The sequence below is a fragment of the Oncorhynchus clarkii genome, unplaced genomic scaffold (assembly GCF_045791955.1).
Source record: "Oncorhynchus clarkii lewisi isolate Uvic-CL-2024 unplaced genomic scaffold, UVic_Ocla_1.0 unplaced_contig_799_pilon_pilon, whole genome shotgun sequence".
Classification (NCBI taxonomy): Eukaryota; Metazoa; Chordata; class Actinopteri; order Salmoniformes; family Salmonidae; genus Oncorhynchus; species Oncorhynchus clarkii.
Genome location: NW_027258636.1, coordinates 1 through 19,960, shown reverse-complemented (window position 1 = coordinate 19,960; position 19,960 = coordinate 1). Strand labels below are relative to the sequence as shown.

The following is a 19,960-nucleotide window of genomic DNA, read 5'->3' as shown; positions in this document are numbered from 1 at the left end:
AAAGCCCAGAGACGTGGCAGGAAGGAGAACCATTAACAGGAAGTGGCCCTACTTTTATAAGACAACGCATGGGCAACGTGCAGAATGTACTGAACAATGTACATATCTATTTTTATGCAGTATAATTGTGTCCTGACAATTTTACCCTTCGTGTGTCATCATATCTACACTGACTGAGTGTGTTTGGGACAACAGATTTCATGTTCACAAACAGACACGTTGGTTCCAGAGGTATACCATTTTTAATTCAGTGTGTTCCAGAAAGGCACTAAAATAAATTGAGGAAAGCTTGGAGTTGGAATGTTAACAGAGGACTTGGAGGGATGGAAGGATGGAAAACCAGGAGAAGGTATATAGATTGGAACGTTCACAGACCACACACACCACACGTACACACACACACACACACGTGACGACACAGCTACATACTTCTAACTAAAGGGTTGGTAAAGAACTAAAAAGCCAGAGAGAATGTTCTTCATCATCATCAATGTGTTTTCTAAAACCTTCAAAACATTTGTACAGATTCTTCTAAAGTCCTTGTATTAGACAGAACCCAACAGAATCCTCCTCCACATGTTCTACTCCCAAATGACACCTATATTCTCTACATCCCGGGTCCCAAACATACGGGGCGTCGAAGTGTCACGGGAGGGAATAAAACAAAGCGTAACTGACAGAGGAAGACTCTGATGCACATGGGGAATGTATTTGCTTTGTCTCTATGACGTTGAGAAGCTGAGCTTACGACCTTCTAAAGTCCAGGAGTCAAAAGAAATTGGACTTTGCTTGCGGAGTAATCTTATACAATGTGTGACTCTGTCGCTATCAATTGATCGAATCACTTCCTGTAAAATAGAATTTGCATAATTAAATTGAATCACTTCCTGTAAAATAGAATTTGCATAATTAAATTGAAGGTTCATATAAATGATCGTAATAAAACTTTTGGGGAAATCAGATCTAGACTATTTATTTCTATTATTATTGTTATTATCATCATCATCATCATCATCATTATGGTCCTGAGTGGCGCAGCCGTTTAAGGCACTGCATCTCAGTGCTAGAGGAATCACTGCAGACCCTGGTTCGATTCCAGGCTGTATCACAACCAGACGTGATTGGGAGTCCCATAGGGTGCAGCACAATTGGCCCCGCGTCGTCAGGCGTCGTCAGGGTTAGGGGGGTTGGCCTTGGTAGGCCGTCATTGTAAATAAGAATTTGTTCTCAGCTCACTTGCCTAGTTAAATAAAAGGTTAAATAAATTGCCTACCTAAAATAAGTCATTTTCCTAGGTCCCTCAAATGAAACAAAATGAGCTGGTGTTGTATTTAACAAAGGCAATCTCAATAAAAAAAAATAATGAAACACGTTTGGGAACCCCTGCTGTGCATACTGCACCACTACAGTAGTTAACTATATAGGGAATAGGGTGCCACTTGTGCCTCAGCCTTGTAGTGTGGACAGATGAGCTCATTCAGCGTTTCTTACATATAATAACGGAGTCAAGTTACATACAGCAGTGTGGTCGTCACCATAGTTACGGTCCTCTGGTTTTAAATACGGACTGGAGATGGATGGATAGAATAACCACAGATGGCTGGATGGACGGAGCGCCTCGATTTACACTTGTCTTGTGTCCCAAATGGCACCCTATTCCATATTTAGTGCACCACTTTTGACCAGGGCTCATAGGGGCCACAAGTCGTGCACTACAGTGAACAGGGTGCCATTTTGGAAGCAGCCGTTGGGTTTAGAGCACTTCCTCTGTTTCAATATGCATTCTAACAGACCAATCAGAATGACAAGCAATGGTCATGTTCCAGACAGACTGACTGAACTACCAATCCCCTTACATCCTGATTAACTACTCACTGTTATTGGTAGACCAGTCAGTCTGAACTACCAATCCCCTTACATCCTGAATAACTACTCACTGTTATTGGTAGATCAGTCAGTCTGAACTACCAATCCCCTTCCTGAATAACTACTCAATGTTATTGGTAGATCAGTCAGTCTGAACTACCAATCCCCTTACATCCTGAATAACTACTCACTGTTATTGGTAGATCAGTCAGGATGTAAGGGGAATGCATTTTAAGTCATATACTTGTAGGTATTGAAGACAGAGGATGGGAGGACTCTCCTGAAATGACACGTGATTGGATGAGAGATTGGAAGGGGTAACGATGAGGAGCGTTGGGGGCGGTCCTTCTTCCTTCTGAGAGCCAGGAGGGTAGGATGATTGGAGGGCTATTCTGTCCGTCACGGGAGTGCATCTGATGATAGGTTGAGATTCAGACACGCATCCCTCTGTTCTGTATCGTGATTGGTTGGTCACAGTTCCTCCTTGTAGTAGCCCAGCTTAGCAAAACTCATCTCTTTCCTCAACTGCATCACTTCCCAGAACATCTGTTCTGCTAGAGAACAGGAACGGAGATGGAGAACAGGAAAGGAGATGGAGGAAATGAGATGGAGAACAGGAACGGAGATGGAGGAAAGGAGATGGAGAACAGGAACAGAGATGGAGAACAGGAAAGGAGATGGAGGAAAGGAGATGGAGAACAGGAACGGAGATGGAGGAAAGGAGATGGAGAACAGGAACGGAGATGGAGGAAAGGAGATCGAGAACAGGAACGGAGATGGAGAACAGGAACGGAGATGGAGAACAGGAAAGGAGATGGAGAACAGGAAAGGAGATGGAGAACAGGAAAAGAGATGGAGAACAGGAAAGGAGATGGAGGAAGGAAAGGAGATAGAGAACAGGAAAAGAGATGGAGGGAGGAAAGGAGGATTGGACAGAAGAGAGAATAAACATTACAACACATTCTGACTATACTGTAGGGACATTATAACACATTCTGACTATACTGTAGGGACATTATAACACATTCTGACTATACTGTAGGGACATTATAACACATTGACTATACTGTAGGGACATTATAACACATTCTGACTATACTGTAGGGACATTATAACACATTATAACACATTGACTATACTGTAGGGACATTATAACACATTGACTATACTGTAGGGACACTTATAACACATTATGACTATACTGTAGGGACATTATAACACATTCTGACTATACTGTAGGGACATTATAACACATTCTGACTATACTGTAGGGACATTATAACACATTCTGACTATACTGTAGGGACATTATAACACATTGACTATACTGTAGGGACATTATAACACATTGACTATACTGTAGGGACATTATAACACATTGACTATACTGTAGGGGCATTATAACACATTCTGACTATACTGTAGGGACATTATAACACATTCTGACTATACTGTAGGGACATTATAACACATTCTGACTATACTGTAGGGACAATATAACACATTGACTATACTGTAGGGACATTATAACCCATTCTGACTATACTGTAGGGACATTATAACACATTCTGACTATACTGTAGGGACATTACAACACATTATAACACATTCTGACTATACTGTAGGGACATTATAACACATTCTGACTATACTGTAGGGACATAGTCAGCATGACAACTGGAGACTAAAGACTGCCAGTTCGGCTACTGTTGAAGATTGTGTGAATCCTATAAACAACAAAATGCTAGAACAGCCATTCCGTGGCTACGTTACAAACATCATCACTTGGCTCCGAACTCGTCTCCTCTATTGAAAAACAATGGCGTTCTTGTGCTAGTCGTTAACCTTGAGGAGACTTCTCTAAATGAGCTGTGTGACTGATGAGCCTCCACCCTCTACGGCAGGGGTGTCAAAGTCAAATGGACGGAGGGCCAAATAAAAAAATCAGCTACAAGACGAGGGCCGGACTGTTCGAATGTTCATTGAAAAATTTTTAAATGACGCATATAGTCTAGTGAACCTAATTGAACCTACTGAAAACCTAACAAATATATTACAATATGATCAGATAAATAAAGCAATATTTTCTTATGGCTCTGTCAGTAATCTTTAATTTTCAACAGACACAAAAGACAAATTTCCTTTATATAAATATCCCCATAACATGAACATTAAATGAAAGAAACCGGTATTCAAGGCACCATCAGTAGACTATATTTTCTATTTTAGCAAAAGTGGGCTAAATTTACTTCAAAGAAAAAACAATAATAGCAATTTTCTATCATCCACTCAACTGAAATATTTTTAAAATATAATTGGATTGAAATACAAAAAAATAAAGTGCAAAAATCTATTAATCAAAAACAACACTTTGTTTAAGGAGAAGTAACATGCAGTGAAAACAAATATTAAATTTTAACTTTTAAACTTGAACTGAGTAAAAACTCTAAATATGTGATTGCACAGTAATGTTCACTTGTTTGAGGTTGAGGGTGATACTTGGTGGTGTCCCATCTTTTCCACAAGTTCATCAATGTTCGGGGTAAGGCTCTGAGCTGAAGAAATCCTCAGAATTGAGTGGAGGTGTTCAGCAGTAAGTCGACTTCTGTGTGATGTTTTGTTCAGGTTCATCAAAGAAAACAGTTGTTCACACAGGTATGTGCTGCCAAACATAGACAACGTTTGAGCAGCCTGGATGCGCAGCTGGGGCATTGTGCCGGGGAGGAAACGGGCGAACTCCGCAGCACCCACTGCCGCATATTTTGCCCTCAGTGCATCATTGCATTGGAGGTCAATCAACTCCATTTGGAGGTTTGGTGGTGAGCTTTCCACGTCAACAGCAAATGGGTTACCGAGCAGTTCCAACCTGCTTTTTTGTGCTTCAAAGTCAGCAAATCGGCGTCGAAAGTCAGCGGCAAGCATACCTATTTTATCAGCCAACTGTGTGCTCGGGAACGCACTGGTAGAGAGCTTCTCTTTCATGGTCTGGCAGCTGGGAAAGTGGCTCAAATTTTCTTTCCGCATCTGCGTCTCCCACAGAGTCAGTTTGGTTTTAAATGCCTTCACTGTACTGTACATATCAGAGATGACACGATCCCGACCCTGCAGCTGCAAGTTTATTGCATTCAGATGACTCGTAATGTCACACAGAAAAGCCATTTCACACAGAAACATTTCGTCTCGGAGTTGTGTTGTGTCTTTCCCTTTGCTGTCCAAGAACAGACAAATCTCCTCACGAAGCTCGAAACATCTTTGAAGCACCTTTCCCTGGCTTAGCCATCGCACCTCTGTGTGATAAGGCAAATCACCATGCTCCGTTTCTAACTCCGTCAGAAATGCCTTGAACTGGCGGTGATTCAAACCTTTGGCTCTGATAAAGTTAACTGTGCGCGTGATGATGCTCATTACATGCTCCATTTTCAAGGCTTTACCGCACAACGCTTCCTGGTGTATGATACAATGATAAGCTGTCAGCTCACCTGTCGCGTTTTCCTCTTGCATCTTTTCCCGTATCTTCGCCACCAGTCCGCTCCTGTGTCCACACATCGCAGGTGCTCCGTCGGTTGTCAAACCCACGAGTTTTTCCCAAGGCAGCTCCATCTCATTTACACATCTTGACACCTCTTCATACAAATCATGCCCCGTAGTTGTGCCATGCATAGGACGTAAAGCCAAAAACTCCTCTGTCACGCTTAGGTTGGAGTCCACTCCGCGGATGAAAATTGACAACTGGGCAATGTCAGAAATGTCGGTGCTCTCATCCACAGCCAAGGAATATGCAATAAAATCTTTTCCCTTTTTCACAAGCTGCTCTTTTAGATTGATGGACAACTGGTCTACTCTCTCGGCAATGGTGTTTCTGCTCAGACTCACATTTAAAAAGAGTTGCCTTTTTTCTGGGCAAACTTCGTCACAAACTTTAATCATGCAGTTTTTGATGAAATCCCCCTCCGTAAATGGCCGGGCTGATTTAGCGATCTCTTCTGCCAAAATAAAACTGGCCTTGACAGTTGCGTCCGCGTGTGTGTCCGCGTGTTTCGTTTCATAATGTCGTCTCAGATTATACTCTTTCAGTACCGCCACACTTTCTCCACACAGAAGACACACAGGTTTTCCAGCTACCTTCGTGAACATATACTCCGACTCCCACCTTGTTTGAAACCCCCGGTTCTCAGTATCCACCTTCCGTTTTGCCATTTTTGATGGGTATCTGAAAGTTAATTTTACTGTGATGCTGACGACTGCTGTGCCAATAAATATTGAAATGAAGCAGCCTACTGCTCGGTGCGTCACCTTTGCATTGTGGGAAATGTAGTATTGGTGCGTGTAAAAGATCTGCGGGCTGCCGGCTTGCTGCGGGCCGGTTCTAATAATAAATCAAGATCATCCCAGGGGCCGTAAAAAACCTTCTTGCGGGCCGGATGTGGCCCGCGGGCCTTGACTCTGACATATGTGCTCTACGGTAATGGACATAGAAATAGAATCAGAATGTTGAGGTGAATGGGGATTCCCCATTCTAGGTATTCCATTTCTATGCTGATAGGATTCCACCATGTCAGATAGCTGCTGAGTTAGCCCGATCTACAGCACCACTGGGGTCCATAAGACACACTACTCTACATGACTTATTCATATGTACTGTGGTTTCCTGATAGCACGTCCATCCATGGGATCCATCCAAAGCTTCACATTAGCTGAAACCACTAAAGACAAAGTGTATTCACATGTGACTGTAGGCAAAAACAACATTGAAATGCACTGCTGGCTGATCTCACCGTCCTGCAGCTTGACCAGCCCTTGGTGGATGTAGCGGATGTAGGTAAAGAAGTTACAAACTGACGTGATCTGGAGAGAGAGGGAGAGATCAAGGTTAAATGGCTAGACTGGTCAAACATTAGATGGTGGACATGAATCCTTTTCTTATGCAGGGAATTAGACGTTGATAAACGAGAGTGCTGTCGAAGTCGTAGGGGATTACAGGTTGATAAATGAGAGTGCTGTGGACGTCGTAGGGGATTACAGGTTGATAAATGAGAGTGCTGTGGACGTCGTAGGGGATTACAGGTTGATAAATGAGAGTGCTGTAGACGTCGTAGCAGATTACAGGTTGATAAATGAGAGTGCTGTACACTTCGTAGGGGATTACAGGTTGATAAATGAGAGTGCTGTACACTTCGTAGGGGATTACAGGTTGATAAATGAGAGTGCTGTACACTTCGTAGGGGATTACAGGTTGATAAATGAGAGTGCTGTAGACGTCGTAGGGGATTACAGGTTGATAAATGAGAGTGCTGTACACTTCGTAGGGGATTACAGGTTGATAAATGAGAGTGCTGTAGACGTCGTAGGGGATTACAGGTTGATAAATGAGAGTGATGTACACTTCGTAGGGGATTACAGGTTGATAAATGAGAGTGATGTACACTTCGTAGGGGATTACAGGTTGATAAATGAGAGTGCTGTAGATGTCGTAGGGGATTACAGGTTGATAAATGAGAGTGCTGTAGACGTCGTAGCGGATTACAGGTTGATAAATGAGAGTGCTGTAGACGTCGAAGGGGATTACAGGTTGATAAATGAGAGTGCTGTAGACGTCGTAGGGGATTACAGGTTGATAAATGAGAGTGATGTACACTTCGTAGGGGATTACAGGTTGATAAATGAGAGTGCTGTAAGATGTGGTAAAACTCACCCGATAACGACAGAAAGGAGACACGTAGTAATAGTTGCTGGAATCACCAAACTTGATTCTGTGCTTGCAGGTTTTGGTCTGGCCACTAAGGGCACACTTTCTGTGAGGAGAGACAAGAAACAGAGAGACAGTGGTAAGAAAGACCATTCTGAAACCAAGTGGTAAGAAAAACCATTCTGAAACCAAGTGGTAAGAAAGACCATTCTGAAACCAAGTGGTAAGAAAGGCCATTCTGAAACCAAGTGGTAAGAAAGGCCATTCTGAAACCAAGTGGTAAGAATGAGGCCCAGAATTACCCTGAAAACAGCTGAATGTCTAATCACCTAAAGCTCAACATCACAGCACATTGAGAGACCAGGCCTGGCCAGCCTAACTGGACTGATCATGTTTAAGGAATAGAAAGAGGGATGGAGGAGACACACAGAGCGAGGGGGAGAGACACACACAGAGCGAGGGGGAGAGACACACTCAGAGCGAGGGGGAGAGAGACACACTCAGAGCGAGGGGGAGAGAGACACACTCAGAGCGAGGGGGAGAGAGAGACACTCAGAGCGAGGGGGAGAGAGAGACACTCAGAGCGAGGGGGAGAGAGAGACACTCAGAGCGAGGGGGAGAGAGAGACACTCAGAGCGAGGGGGAGAGAGAGACACTCAGAGCGAGGGGGAGAGAGAGACACTCAGAGCGAGGGGGAGAGAGAGACACTCAGAGCGAGGGGGAGAGAGACACACTCAGAGCGAGGGGGAGAGAGACACACTCAGAGCGAGGGGGAGAGAGACACACTCAGAGCGAGGGGGAGAGAGACACACTCAGAGCGAGGGGGAGAGAGACACACTCAGAGCGAGGGGGAGAGAGACACACTCAGAGCGAGGGGGAGAGAGACACACTCAGAGCGAGGGGGAGAGAGACACACTCAGAGCGAGGGGGAGAGAGACACACAGAGCGAGGGGGAGAGAGACACACAGAGCGAGGGGGAGAGAGACACACAGAGCGAGGGGGAGAGAGACACACAGAGCGAGGGGGAGAGAGACACACAGAGCGAGGGGGAGAGAGACACACAGAGCGAGGGGGAGAGAGACACACAGAGCGAGGGGGAGAGAGACACACAGAGCGAGGGGGAGAGAGACACACAGAGCGAGGGGGAGAGAGACACACAGAGCGAGGGGGAGAGAGACACACAGAGCGAGGGGGAGAGAGACACACAGAGCGAGGGGGAGAGAGACACACAGAGCGAGGGGGAGAGAGACACACAGAGCGAGGGGGAGAGAGACACACAGAGCGAGGGGGAGAGAGAGACACACTCAGAGCGAGGGGGAGAGAGAGACACACTCAGAGCGAGGGGGAGAGAGAGACACACTCAGAGCGAGGGGGAGAGAGAGACACACTCAGAGCGAGGGGGAGAGAGACACACTCAGAGCGAGGGGGAGAGAGACACACTCAGAGCGAGGGGGAGAGAGACACACTCAGAGCGAGGGGGAGAGAGACACACTCAGAGCGAGGGGGAGAGAGACACACTCAGAGCGAGGGGGAGAGAGACACACTCAGAGCGAGGGGGAGAGAGACACACTCAGAGCGAGGGGGAGAGAGACACACTCAGAGCGAGGGGGAGAGAGACACACTCAGAGCGAGGGGGAGAGAGACACACTCAGAGCGAGGGGGAGAGAGACACACTCAGAGCGAGGGGGAGAGAGACACACTCAGAGCGAGGGGGAGAGAGACACACTCAGAGCGAGGGGGAGAGAGACACACTCAGAGCGAGGGGGAGAGAGACACACTCAGAGCGAGGGGGAGAGAGACACACTCAGAGCGAGGGGGAGAGAGACACACTCAGAGCGAGGGGGAGAGAGACACACTCAGAGCGAGGGGGAGAGAGACACACTCAGAGCGAGGGGGAGAGAGACACACAGAGCGAGGGGGAGAGAGACACACAGAGCGAGGGGGAGAGAGACACACAGAGCGAGGGGGAGAGAGACACACAGAGCGAGGGGGAGAGAGACACACAGAGCGAGGGGGAGAGACACACACAGAGCGCGGGGGAGAGAGACACAGAGCGAGGGGGAGAGAGACACACAGAGCGAGGGGGAGAGAGACACACAGAGCGAGGGGGAGAGAGACACACAGAGCGAGGGGGAGAGAGACACACAGAGCGAGGGGGAGAGAGACACACAGAGCGAGGGGGAGAGAGACACACAGAGCGAGGGGGAGAGAGACACACAGAGCGAGGGGGAGAGAGACACACAGAGCGAGGGGGAGAGAGACACACAGAGCGAGGGGGAGAGAGACACACAGAGCGAGGGGGAGAGAGACACACAGAGCGAGGGGGAGAGAGAGACACACTCAGAGCGAGGGGGAGAGAGACACTCAGAGCGAGGGGGAGAGAGACACACTCAGAGCGAGGGGGAGAGAGACACACTCAGAGCGAGGGGGAGAGAGACACTCAGAGCGAGGGGGAGAGAGACACTCAGAGCGAGGGGGAGAGAGACACACTCAGAGCGAGGGGGAGAGAGACACACTCAGAGCGAGGGGGAGAGAGACACACTCAGAGCGAGGGGGAGAGAGACACACTCAGAGCGAGGGGGAGAGAGACACACTCAGAGCGAGGGGGAGAGAGACACACTCAGAGCGAGGGGGAGAGAGACACACTCAGAGCGAGGGGGAGAGAGACACACTCAGAGCGAGGGGGAGAGAGACACACAGAGCGAGGGGGAGAGAGACACACAGAGCGAGGGGGAGAGAGACACACAGAGCGAGGGGGAGAGAGACACACAGAGCGAGGGGGAGAGACACACACAGAGCGAGGGGGAGAGAGACACACAGAGCGAGGGGGAGAGACACACAGAGCGAGGGGGAGAGAGACACAGAGCGAGGGGGAGAGAGACACAGAGCGAGAGAGAGACACATCGAGGAAGAATGAAAGAAATGGTGAGAGAGCAGGGTGGAATCAGAATGAATGCGGTCTTTGGGTAAACACATTGTATATTCCCTTCACACAGACAGTGAACCACTGAGAACAAAAACATCATTCCCCCAATTCTCTCTTCTTCCTCCCAACTTAAACAAATAATCTCCTTTAATCCACCCAATATTCTAACCAAGGTCAGAGACATTATCAGGAAGTCAATTGTCAGCGGTGGATTCTGATTGGTCACGGTTGGGTGAGGAAGGAGGATAGCAGTTCCAGCACATTGTAATCTCCCCCTAGGATTCTAGAGAGATGATTACTGATTCATATTGTAGACAGAGCAGAAGGAGAGCATATTAAACACAGACATGGAGATACACTATATATTCAAAAGTATGTGGACACCCCTTCAAATCAGTAGATTCGGCTATTTCAACCTCACCCGTTGCTGACAGGTGTAGAAAACTGAGCACACCGCCATGCGATCTCCATAGACAAACATTAGCAGTAGAATGGCCTTACTGAAGAGCTCAGTGACGTTCAAAGTGGCACAGTCACAGGATGCCACCTTTTCAACAAGTCAAGCTAGTCAAATTGCTGTCCTGTTAGAGCTGCCCTGGTCAACTGTAAGTGCTGTTATTGTGAAGTGGAAACGTCTAGGAGAAAAACAGTGGTAGGCCACACAAGCTCACAGAAAGGGACCATCGAGAGCTGAAGTAGGTAGAGTGTATAATTTATTTGTATTTTTTAAAAGTCTGTCTTCGGTTGCATCATTCTCTACCGAGTTACAAATTGCCGCTGGAAGCAACATCAGCACACAAACTGTTGGTCAGGAGATTCATGAAATGGGTTTCCATGGCAGAGCAGCAGCACACGAGCCCAGAATGAGCAATGCCAAGCGTCGTCTGGAGTGGTGTAAAGCTCAACGCCATTGGACTCTGGAGCAGCGGAAACGTGTTCTCTGGAGTGATGAATCCCGCTTCACCATCTGGCAGTCCAACGGACCAATCTGGGTTGAGGATGCCAGGAGAACACTACCTGCCCCAATGCACAGTGCCCTTTCCTGTTTCAGCATGACAATACCCCGTGCACAAAGTGAGAGTCATACAGAAATGGTTTGTCGAGATCGGTGTGGAAGAACTTGATTGGCCTGTATAGAGCCCTGATCTCAACCCCATCAAACACCTTTGGGATGAACGGGAAAGCCGACTGCAAGCCAGGCCTAATCAGTGTCTGACCTCACTAATGCTCTTGTTGGCTGAATGGAAGCAAGTCCCCGCAGCAATGTTCCAACATCTAGTGGAAACTCTTCCCAGAAGAGTGGAGGCTGTTATAGCAGCAATGGGGGGGACCAACTCCATTTTAATGCCCATGATTTTGGAATGAGATGTTCGACTAGCAGGTGTCCACATACTTTTGGCCATGTAGTGTAAGTGGAGGAGCATGTTGTTAGAATGTCAGGCATATTAAACAGAGGGAACATGGAGAACATGGAGAACAGCGGAGGAACATGTTAGAATGTGACTGAGGACCATACAGAGAACAGTGGAGGAACATGGAGAACAGTGGAGGAACATGTTAGAATGTGAGGCATATTAAACAGAGGGAACATGGAGAACAGTGGAGGAACATGTTAGAATGTGAGGCATATTAAACAGAGGGAACATGGAGAACAGTGGAGGAACATGCTAGAACATGAGGCATATTAAACAGAGGGAACATAGAGAACAGTGCAGGAACATGTTAGAATGTGACTGAGGAACATGTTAGAACGTGAGGCATATTAAACAGAGGGAACATGCTAGAAGGTGACTGAGGAACATACAGAGAACAGCAGTGAACAAAATTAAGAGCTGAAGAAAAAACGCCAGGGTGAATGAATGATACAGCCAACTGTAAATGGTTACTGATAATTCCTCTCAACTTTGCAGAGAATTGCACATCTGTCTGTCTATAGTAGTAGTGGTAGTGGTAGTAGTAGTAGTAGTAGTGGTAGTAGTAGTAGTAGTAGTAACAGCCTACTCCAAACACTGCACGCTGAATTTTTGTCAACAATGAGCAGTGGAAGTCAGTGTGTTAGCTGGGCTAGTCGTCAGCTGGGTTAGTCGTTAGCTGGGCTAGCCGTCAGCCGGGTTAGCCGTCAGCCGGGTTAGCCGTCAGCCGGGTTAGCCGTCAGCCGGGTTAGCCGTCAGCCGGGGTAGCCGGTGCAGCCGTTGGCCGGTGCAGCCGTTGGCCGGGGCAGCCGTTGGCCGGGGTAGCCGTTGGCCGGGGTAGCCGTTAGCCGGGGTAGCAGCCGTTAGCCGGGGTAGCAGCCGTTAGCCGGGGTAGCAGCCGTTAGCCGGGGTAGCCGCCGTTGGCCGGGGTAGCCGCCGTTGGCCGGGGTAGCCGTTGGCCGGGGTAGCCGTTGGCCGGGGTAGTCTTTGGCCGGGGTAGTCTTTGGCCGGGGTAGTCTTTGGCCGGGGTAGCCGTTAGCCGGGTTAGTCGTTAGCCGGGTTAGTCGTTAGCCGGGTTAGTCGTTAGCTGGGTTAGTTGGGGTAGTCGTCAGCTGGGGTAGTCGTCAGCCAGGTTAGCCGTTAGCGTGTCAGCTGGGGTAGTTGTCAGCTGGGGTAGTTGTCAGCTGGGGTAGTTGTCAGCTGGGGTAGTTGTCAGCTGGGGTAGTTGTCAGTGTGTCAGCTGGGGTAGTTGTCAGCTGGGGTAGTTGTCAGCTGGGTTAGTTGTTAGCGTGTTAGCTGGGGTAGTTGTCAGCTGGGGTAGTTGTCAGCTGGGGTAGTTGTCAGCTGGGGTAGTTGTCAGCTGGGGTAGTTGTCAGCTGGGGTAGTTGTCAGCTGGGGTAGTTGTCAGCGTGTCAGCTGGGGTAGTTGTCAGCTGGGGTAGTTGTCAGCTGGGTTAGTTGTTAGCGTGTTAGCTGGGGTAGTTGTTAGCGTGTTAGCTGGGGTAGTTGTTAGCTGGGGTAGTTGTTAGCATGTTAGCTGGGGTAGTTGTTAGCTGGGGTAGTTGTCAGCTGGGGTAGTTGTTAGCGTGTTAGCTGGGGTAGTTGTTAGCTGGGGTAGTTGTCAGCTGGGGTAGTTGTCAGCTGGGGTAGTTGTTAGCGTGTTAGCTGGGGTAGTTGTTAGCTGGGGTAGTTGTCAGCTGGGGTAGTTGTTAGCGTGTTAGCTGGGGTAGTTGTCAGCTGGGGTAGTTGTCAGCATGTTAGCTGGGGTAGTTGTCAGCTGGGGTAGTTGTTAGCGTACTCACTTTGGTCCTCCACACTCCACAGCAGAGGCCTTCACGACAGGCAGCGTCTGGAAGCCCACCGGCTCCACACTGAGCGTGTTCCTCTCCACTGCCTCCAAGATGGCCGACCCCAGCTACAGAAGAGGTTAGAGTTAAGGGTGAAAGTGCTCTGAAGCCCACCTTAAATCCACAGCCTCCAAGATGAGGTCAGATGTTAGGGGTCAGGGTAAAAGTACATTATATTTATAGACAGTACTGCTTCAGTTACTTCTAGTTTTAGTCAACATTTCTAAAATACTTATTTCAGTAAGTGTCAGTTTTTCCTCATCTGTCAGTACCTCTATTCTGCCACAAGAGGGCAGTGTAACAGATCAGTCTATTCAGAGTACAGAATAGTGTTGCAGGGTACAGCGAAACTTCTGTACATTTTAGACTGTTCTGGGCTGCATTAGCTCCACAGTCCCCATTCATGCTGCACAGACACTGACACGCTTGAATAATGCCACGCGGACTGTAATGAAATTGTTCATTACGGTTCGCAAAACAATGTCCATACAGGCCAGAAATGTTTAACAATGCAGGACGATACCGGTAGCTTCCAGGTTTAAAATGTAGGCTAACTTTCCTAACTCGACTACAGCTGAATTCACTACCCTCATACTTTGTTTGTGATAATATCCAAACCATAATGCGAAATACGCTGATTTTAAAGCCGATTGTCACCACAAACTTTATTAATTGACTTAGTCTCCCTTGCAGCACCAAAAACTAATTATCTCCTTCGCCTCGTCCTGGTTTCCAGTAGATTCCATACCCACAATCAGCCTAACAAACGACACTCATTTAAAGAGACAGCGCACACTTCTATAAAGAAGAGATTGCTTTTTTTTTTCTCTACGCAAATGTTGTTAATCAGTACGATAAAATATGTTCTCTTAGCCGTCACCAATAAGTCGTAAATGAAAAGGGATTGTTTGGCATCTGTATCCTCATGAAATCAACCAAAACAAGCTGAATAACTCATTAAATACACTCCTATTGAATAATATACATTCACCTGTATTATGAATAGACCTAGTCGACATCCTGATTTACCCAGTTAACCAATAGAGATGGACCATTCCAATAACTGATTACCATTATGTAGTCTGATTGGTAAAAGTCTAATTGATTGTACATGATTGTATCATTTATTCATTACTGCATACAAAGCCGTCTCCGTGAACAATGTTGCAAGTAAAGCATTTCAAATGTAATGATATTGAACTCAAAAGCTGAGTTTATCTGTCTGGATCAAGTGCCATTCTGTAACTTTGGCAAATACGCCTTTTCTATGTGTGATATAGTTTTGGTATCAAGTGATGTGATGCTATAGAGTATCGTGATAGTAGCTGGTATTGGGTTGGAAGTTAAAATGGTGGTATGGTGACAACACTAGTACAGAACACTAATGACAACACTAGTACAGAATACTAATGACAACACTAGTACAGAACACTAATGAAAACACTAGCACAGAACACTAATGACAACACTAGCACAGAACACTAATGACAACACTAGTACAGACCACTAATGACAACACTAGTACAGAACACTAATGACAACACTAGTACAGACCGCTAACGACAACACTAGTACAGACCGCTAACGACAACACTAGTACAGACCGCTAACGACAACACTAGTACAGACCACTAACGACAACACTAGTACAGACCACTAATGACAACACTAGTACAGAACACTAATGACAACACTAGTACAGAACACTAATGACAACACTAGTACAGAACACTAATGACAACACTAGTACAGAACACTAATGACAACACTAGTACAGAACACTAATGACAACACTAGTACAGAACACTAATGACAACACTAGTAAAGAACACTAATGACAACACTAGTACAGAACACTAATGACAACACTAGTACAGACCACTAATGACAACACTAGTACAGAACACTAATGACAACACTAGTACAGAACGCTAATGATAACACTAGTACAGACCGCTAATGACAACACTAGTACAGACCGCTAATGACAACACTAGTACAGACCGCTAACGACAACACTAGTACAGACCACTAACGACAACACTAGTACAGACCACTAATGACAACACTAGTACAGACCGCTAATGACAACACTAGTACAGACCGCTAATGACAACACTAGTACAGACCACTAATGACAACTCTAGTACAGAACACTAATGACAACACTAGTACAGAACACTAATGACAACACTAGTACAGAACACTAATGACAACACTAGTACAGAACACTAATGACAACACTAGTACAGAACACTAATGACAACACTAGCACAGCACACTAATGACAACTCTAGTACAGACCACTAACGACAACACTAGTACAGACCGCTAACGACAACACTAGTACAGAACGCTAATGACAACACTAGTACAGAACACTAATGACAACACTAGTACAGACCACTAATGACAACACTAGTACAGACCACTAATGACAACACTAGTACAGAACACTAATGACAACACTAGTACAGAACACTAATGACAACACTAGTACAGAACACTAATGACAACACTAGTACAGAACACTAATGACAACACTAGCACAGAATACTAATGACAACACTAGTACAGAACACTAATGACAACACTAGTACAGAACACTAATGACAACACTAGTACAGAACACTAATGACAACTCTAGTACAGACCACTAACGACAACACTAGTACAGACTGCTAATGACAACACTAGTACAGAACACTAATGACAACACTAGTACAGAACACTAATGACAACACTAGTACAGAACACTAATGACAACACTAGTACAGAACACTAATGACAACACTAGCACAGAATACTAATGACAACACTAGTACAGAACACTAATGACAACACTAGTACAGAACACTAATGACAACACTAGTACAGAACACTAATGACAACACTAGTACAGAACACTAATGACAACACTAGTACAGAACACTAATGACAACACTAGCACAGAATACTAATGACAACACTAGTACAGAACACTAATGACAACACTAGTACAGAACACTAATGACAACACTAGTACAGAACGCTAATGACAACACTAGCACAGAACACTAATGACAACACTAGCACAGAACACTAATGACAACACTAGTACAGAACACTAATGACAACACTAGTACAGAACACTAATGACAACACTAGTACAGAACACTAATGACAACACTAGCACAGAATACTAATGACAACACTAGTACAGAACACTAATGACAACACTAGTACAGAACACTAATGACAATACTAGAGGCAGCTGTTAGTTCTTCTGATAGAGGACACCATCGTCTAATAGCAGACTGGGTTATAACAGCTCCAGACATTATACTGCTCCCTGATGGAATACACAGGTTATAACAGCTCCAGACATTATACTGGCTCCCTGATGGAATACACAGGTTATAACAGCTCCAGACATTATACTGCTCCCTGATGGAATACACAGGTTATAACAGTTCCAGACATTAGACTGGCTCCCTGATGGAATATGGATACGACCACAGGTACTAAGGATTGAAAGAAGTTTAGACTGGTGAGTCCATCTGGTCACTACGGAAGCCCAGAGGGTACTTGATGAAACCAGACAAAACAGAGAGCACTTGGTAAAACAATGTTAACAGCTAGAGTCATTTAGGATTTTTAATGAGTTTTAAAATCATAGAGCTGACGACATGCAGGACACAGAATAGGTCTTCATGAACTATCATACATCCTGCACCAGGCATTAGTGTACCTGGAGGAGGTGAGGGGTGTGTGTGTGTGTGTGTGTGTGTGTGTGAACCTCACTCTTGGAGAAGGTGAGGTGTGAGTGTGTGTGTGTGTGTGTGTGTGTGTGTGTACCTCACTCTTGGAGGTGGTGAGGTGTGTGTGTGTGGTGTGTACCTCACTCTTGGAGAAGGTGAGACAGGGGTAGATGTCCTCTCTGTAGACTCTCTCCAGGAAGGAGCTGTTCCTCTCCAGACTGGGCTCCTCCTTCCACAACTTAAACTCACTAAACAGGAGACTGTCCAGCTGAAGAGGAGGAGTAGGAGGAGGAGGAAGAGGATTGGGGGGTGGAGGAAGAGGAGTAGGGGGGTGGAGGAAGAGGAGCAGGGTGTGGAGGAAGAGGAGTAGGAGCAGGAGGAGTAGGGGTGGAGGAAGAGGAGTAGGAGCAGGAAGAGTAGGGGTGGAGGAAGGAGGAGTAAGAGCAGGAAGAGTAGGGGTGGAGGAAGGAGGAGGAGCAGGAGGAGGAGTAGGGGGTGGAGGAAGAGGAGTAGGAGCAGGAAGAGTAGGGGTGGAGGAAGAGGAGTAGGAGCAGGAAGAGTAGGGGTGGAGGAAGGAGGAGTAAGAGCAGGAAGAGTAGGGGTGGAGGAAGGAGGAGTAGGAAGAGTAGGGGTGGAGGAAGGAGGAGTAGGAGCAGGAAGAGTAGGGGTGGAGGAAGGAGGAGCAGGAAGAGTAGGGGTGGAGGAAGGAAGAGTAGGGGTGGAGGAAGGAGGAGTCGGGGGTGGAGGAAGAGGAGGAGGAGCAAAGTAGACACTAATGTCACACACATACCTCAACAACATAACTTCCACACACCAACAGACCACACATCCAGATCCCCTCGTCAGCCTCCTTCAGGAAGATAGTTATGGACGATTCATTCTGCTGTATTACAGTGCTCACAGATCTGTTTCACTCCTATTCATACCTACTGATAGTCCAGCTTCATGAGGGTCACTGCAAACAGGGAGGGGGAAGGGTGGAAAGAGCAAGAGAGAGACCTAGAGGAGAGAGAGAGAGCTAGAGAGAGAGAGCTTGAGAGAGAGCTAGAGAGAGAGAGGGGAGGGAGAGAGAGAGAGACCTAGAGGAGAGAGAGAGAGCTAGAGAGAGAGAGAGAGAGAGCTAGAGAAGAGAAAGAGAGAGAGCTAGAGAGAGAGCTAGAGAGAGAGCTAGAGAGAGAGCTAGAGAGAGAGAGGGAGAGACCTAGAGGAGAGAGAGAGAGCTAGAGAAGAGAAAGAGAGAGAGCTAGAGAGAGAGCTAGAGAGAGAGCAAAAGAGAGAGACAGACCTAAAGAGAGAGAGCTAGAGGAGAGAGAGAGAGATAGAGAGCTAGAGGAGGGAGAGAGAGAGAGAGAGCTAGAGGAGGGAGAGATGTGTGTGTGTGTTACCTCTCTGCAGTCTCGTACGATGGGCTGTGTGCCGCTCAGTTCCTGCCCGCTGCCCAGCATGGCGCTGCTGGTACTCTTGTTGCGGCCATGACCCTTCTTGAAGGGAGCCTTGGAGCCCCCAGGAAGGTCGTGGCAGGGGGAGGTGGGGGACGTGGACAGGACCAAGGTCTTCAGGGCCGACACCTCCGCCTGGAGCACATCAATCTGGGGGGAGGGGGAGAGAGGGGTGGAACATCACACATATAGAACCCATATAGATACAGGTCTATCTTCTGTCTCGTCTCACACCGTTCTGACAGAGAGAGGTGAGGAACAGGTCTATCTTCTGTCTCGTCTCACACCGTTCTGACAGAGAGAGGTGAGTAACAGGTCTATCTTCTGTCTCACACCATTCTAACAGAGAGAGGTGAGGAACAGGTCTATCTTCTGTCTCGTCTCACACCGTTCTGACAGAGAGAGGTGAGGAACAGGTCTATCTTCTGTCTCGTCTCGTTCTGACAGAGAGAGGTGAGGAACAGGTTTACATCGTCTCACACCGTTCTGACAGAGAGAGGTGAGGAACAGGTCTATCTTCTGTCTCGTCTCGTTCTGACAGAGAGAGGTGAGGAACAGGTCTATCTTCTGTCTCGTCTCACACCGTTCTGACAGAGAGAGGTGAGGAACAGGTCTATCTTCTGTCTGGTCTCGTTCTGACAGAGAGAGGTGAGGAACAGGTCTATCTTCTGTCTCGTCTCGTTCTGACAGAGAGAGGTGAGGAACAGGTTTACATCGTCTCACACCGTTCTGACAGAGAGGTGAGGAACAGGTCTATCTTCTCTCTCGTCTCACACCGTTCTGACAGTGAGAGGTGAGGAACAGCTCTATCTTCTGTCTCGTCTCACACCGTTCCTGACAGAGAGAGGTGAGGAACAGGTTTACATCGTCTCACACCGTTCTGACAGAGAGAGGTGAGGAACAGGTCTATCTTCTGTCTCACACCATTCTAACAGAGAGAGGTGAGGAACAGGTCTATCTTCTGTCTCGTCTCACACCGTTCTGACAGAGAGAGGTGAGGAACAGGTCTATCTTCTGTCTCGTCTCGTTCTGACAGAGAGGTGTG

At 47.0% G+C, this 19,960-nt stretch overlaps 1 protein-coding gene across 1 annotated transcript; it reads right to left on the bottom strand.

Annotated features, from left to right (window-relative positions):
• Positions 1-230: 230 nt before the first annotated feature.
• On the bottom strand, positions 231-19,749 carry LOC139397798 (rab-3A-interacting protein-like; the record flags this gene model as incomplete). Its single annotated transcript, XM_071144226.1, has 9 exons — positions 231-2,420; positions 6,642-6,711; positions 7,559-7,658; positions 13,692-13,804; positions 17,616-17,744; positions 18,862-19,065; positions 19,302-19,355; positions 19,497-19,598; positions 19,690-19,749. Coding segments are annotated over 9 exons (915 nt in total), but the record flags the coding sequence as incomplete, so codon positions are not given.
• Positions 19,750-19,960: the final 211 nt, after the last annotated feature.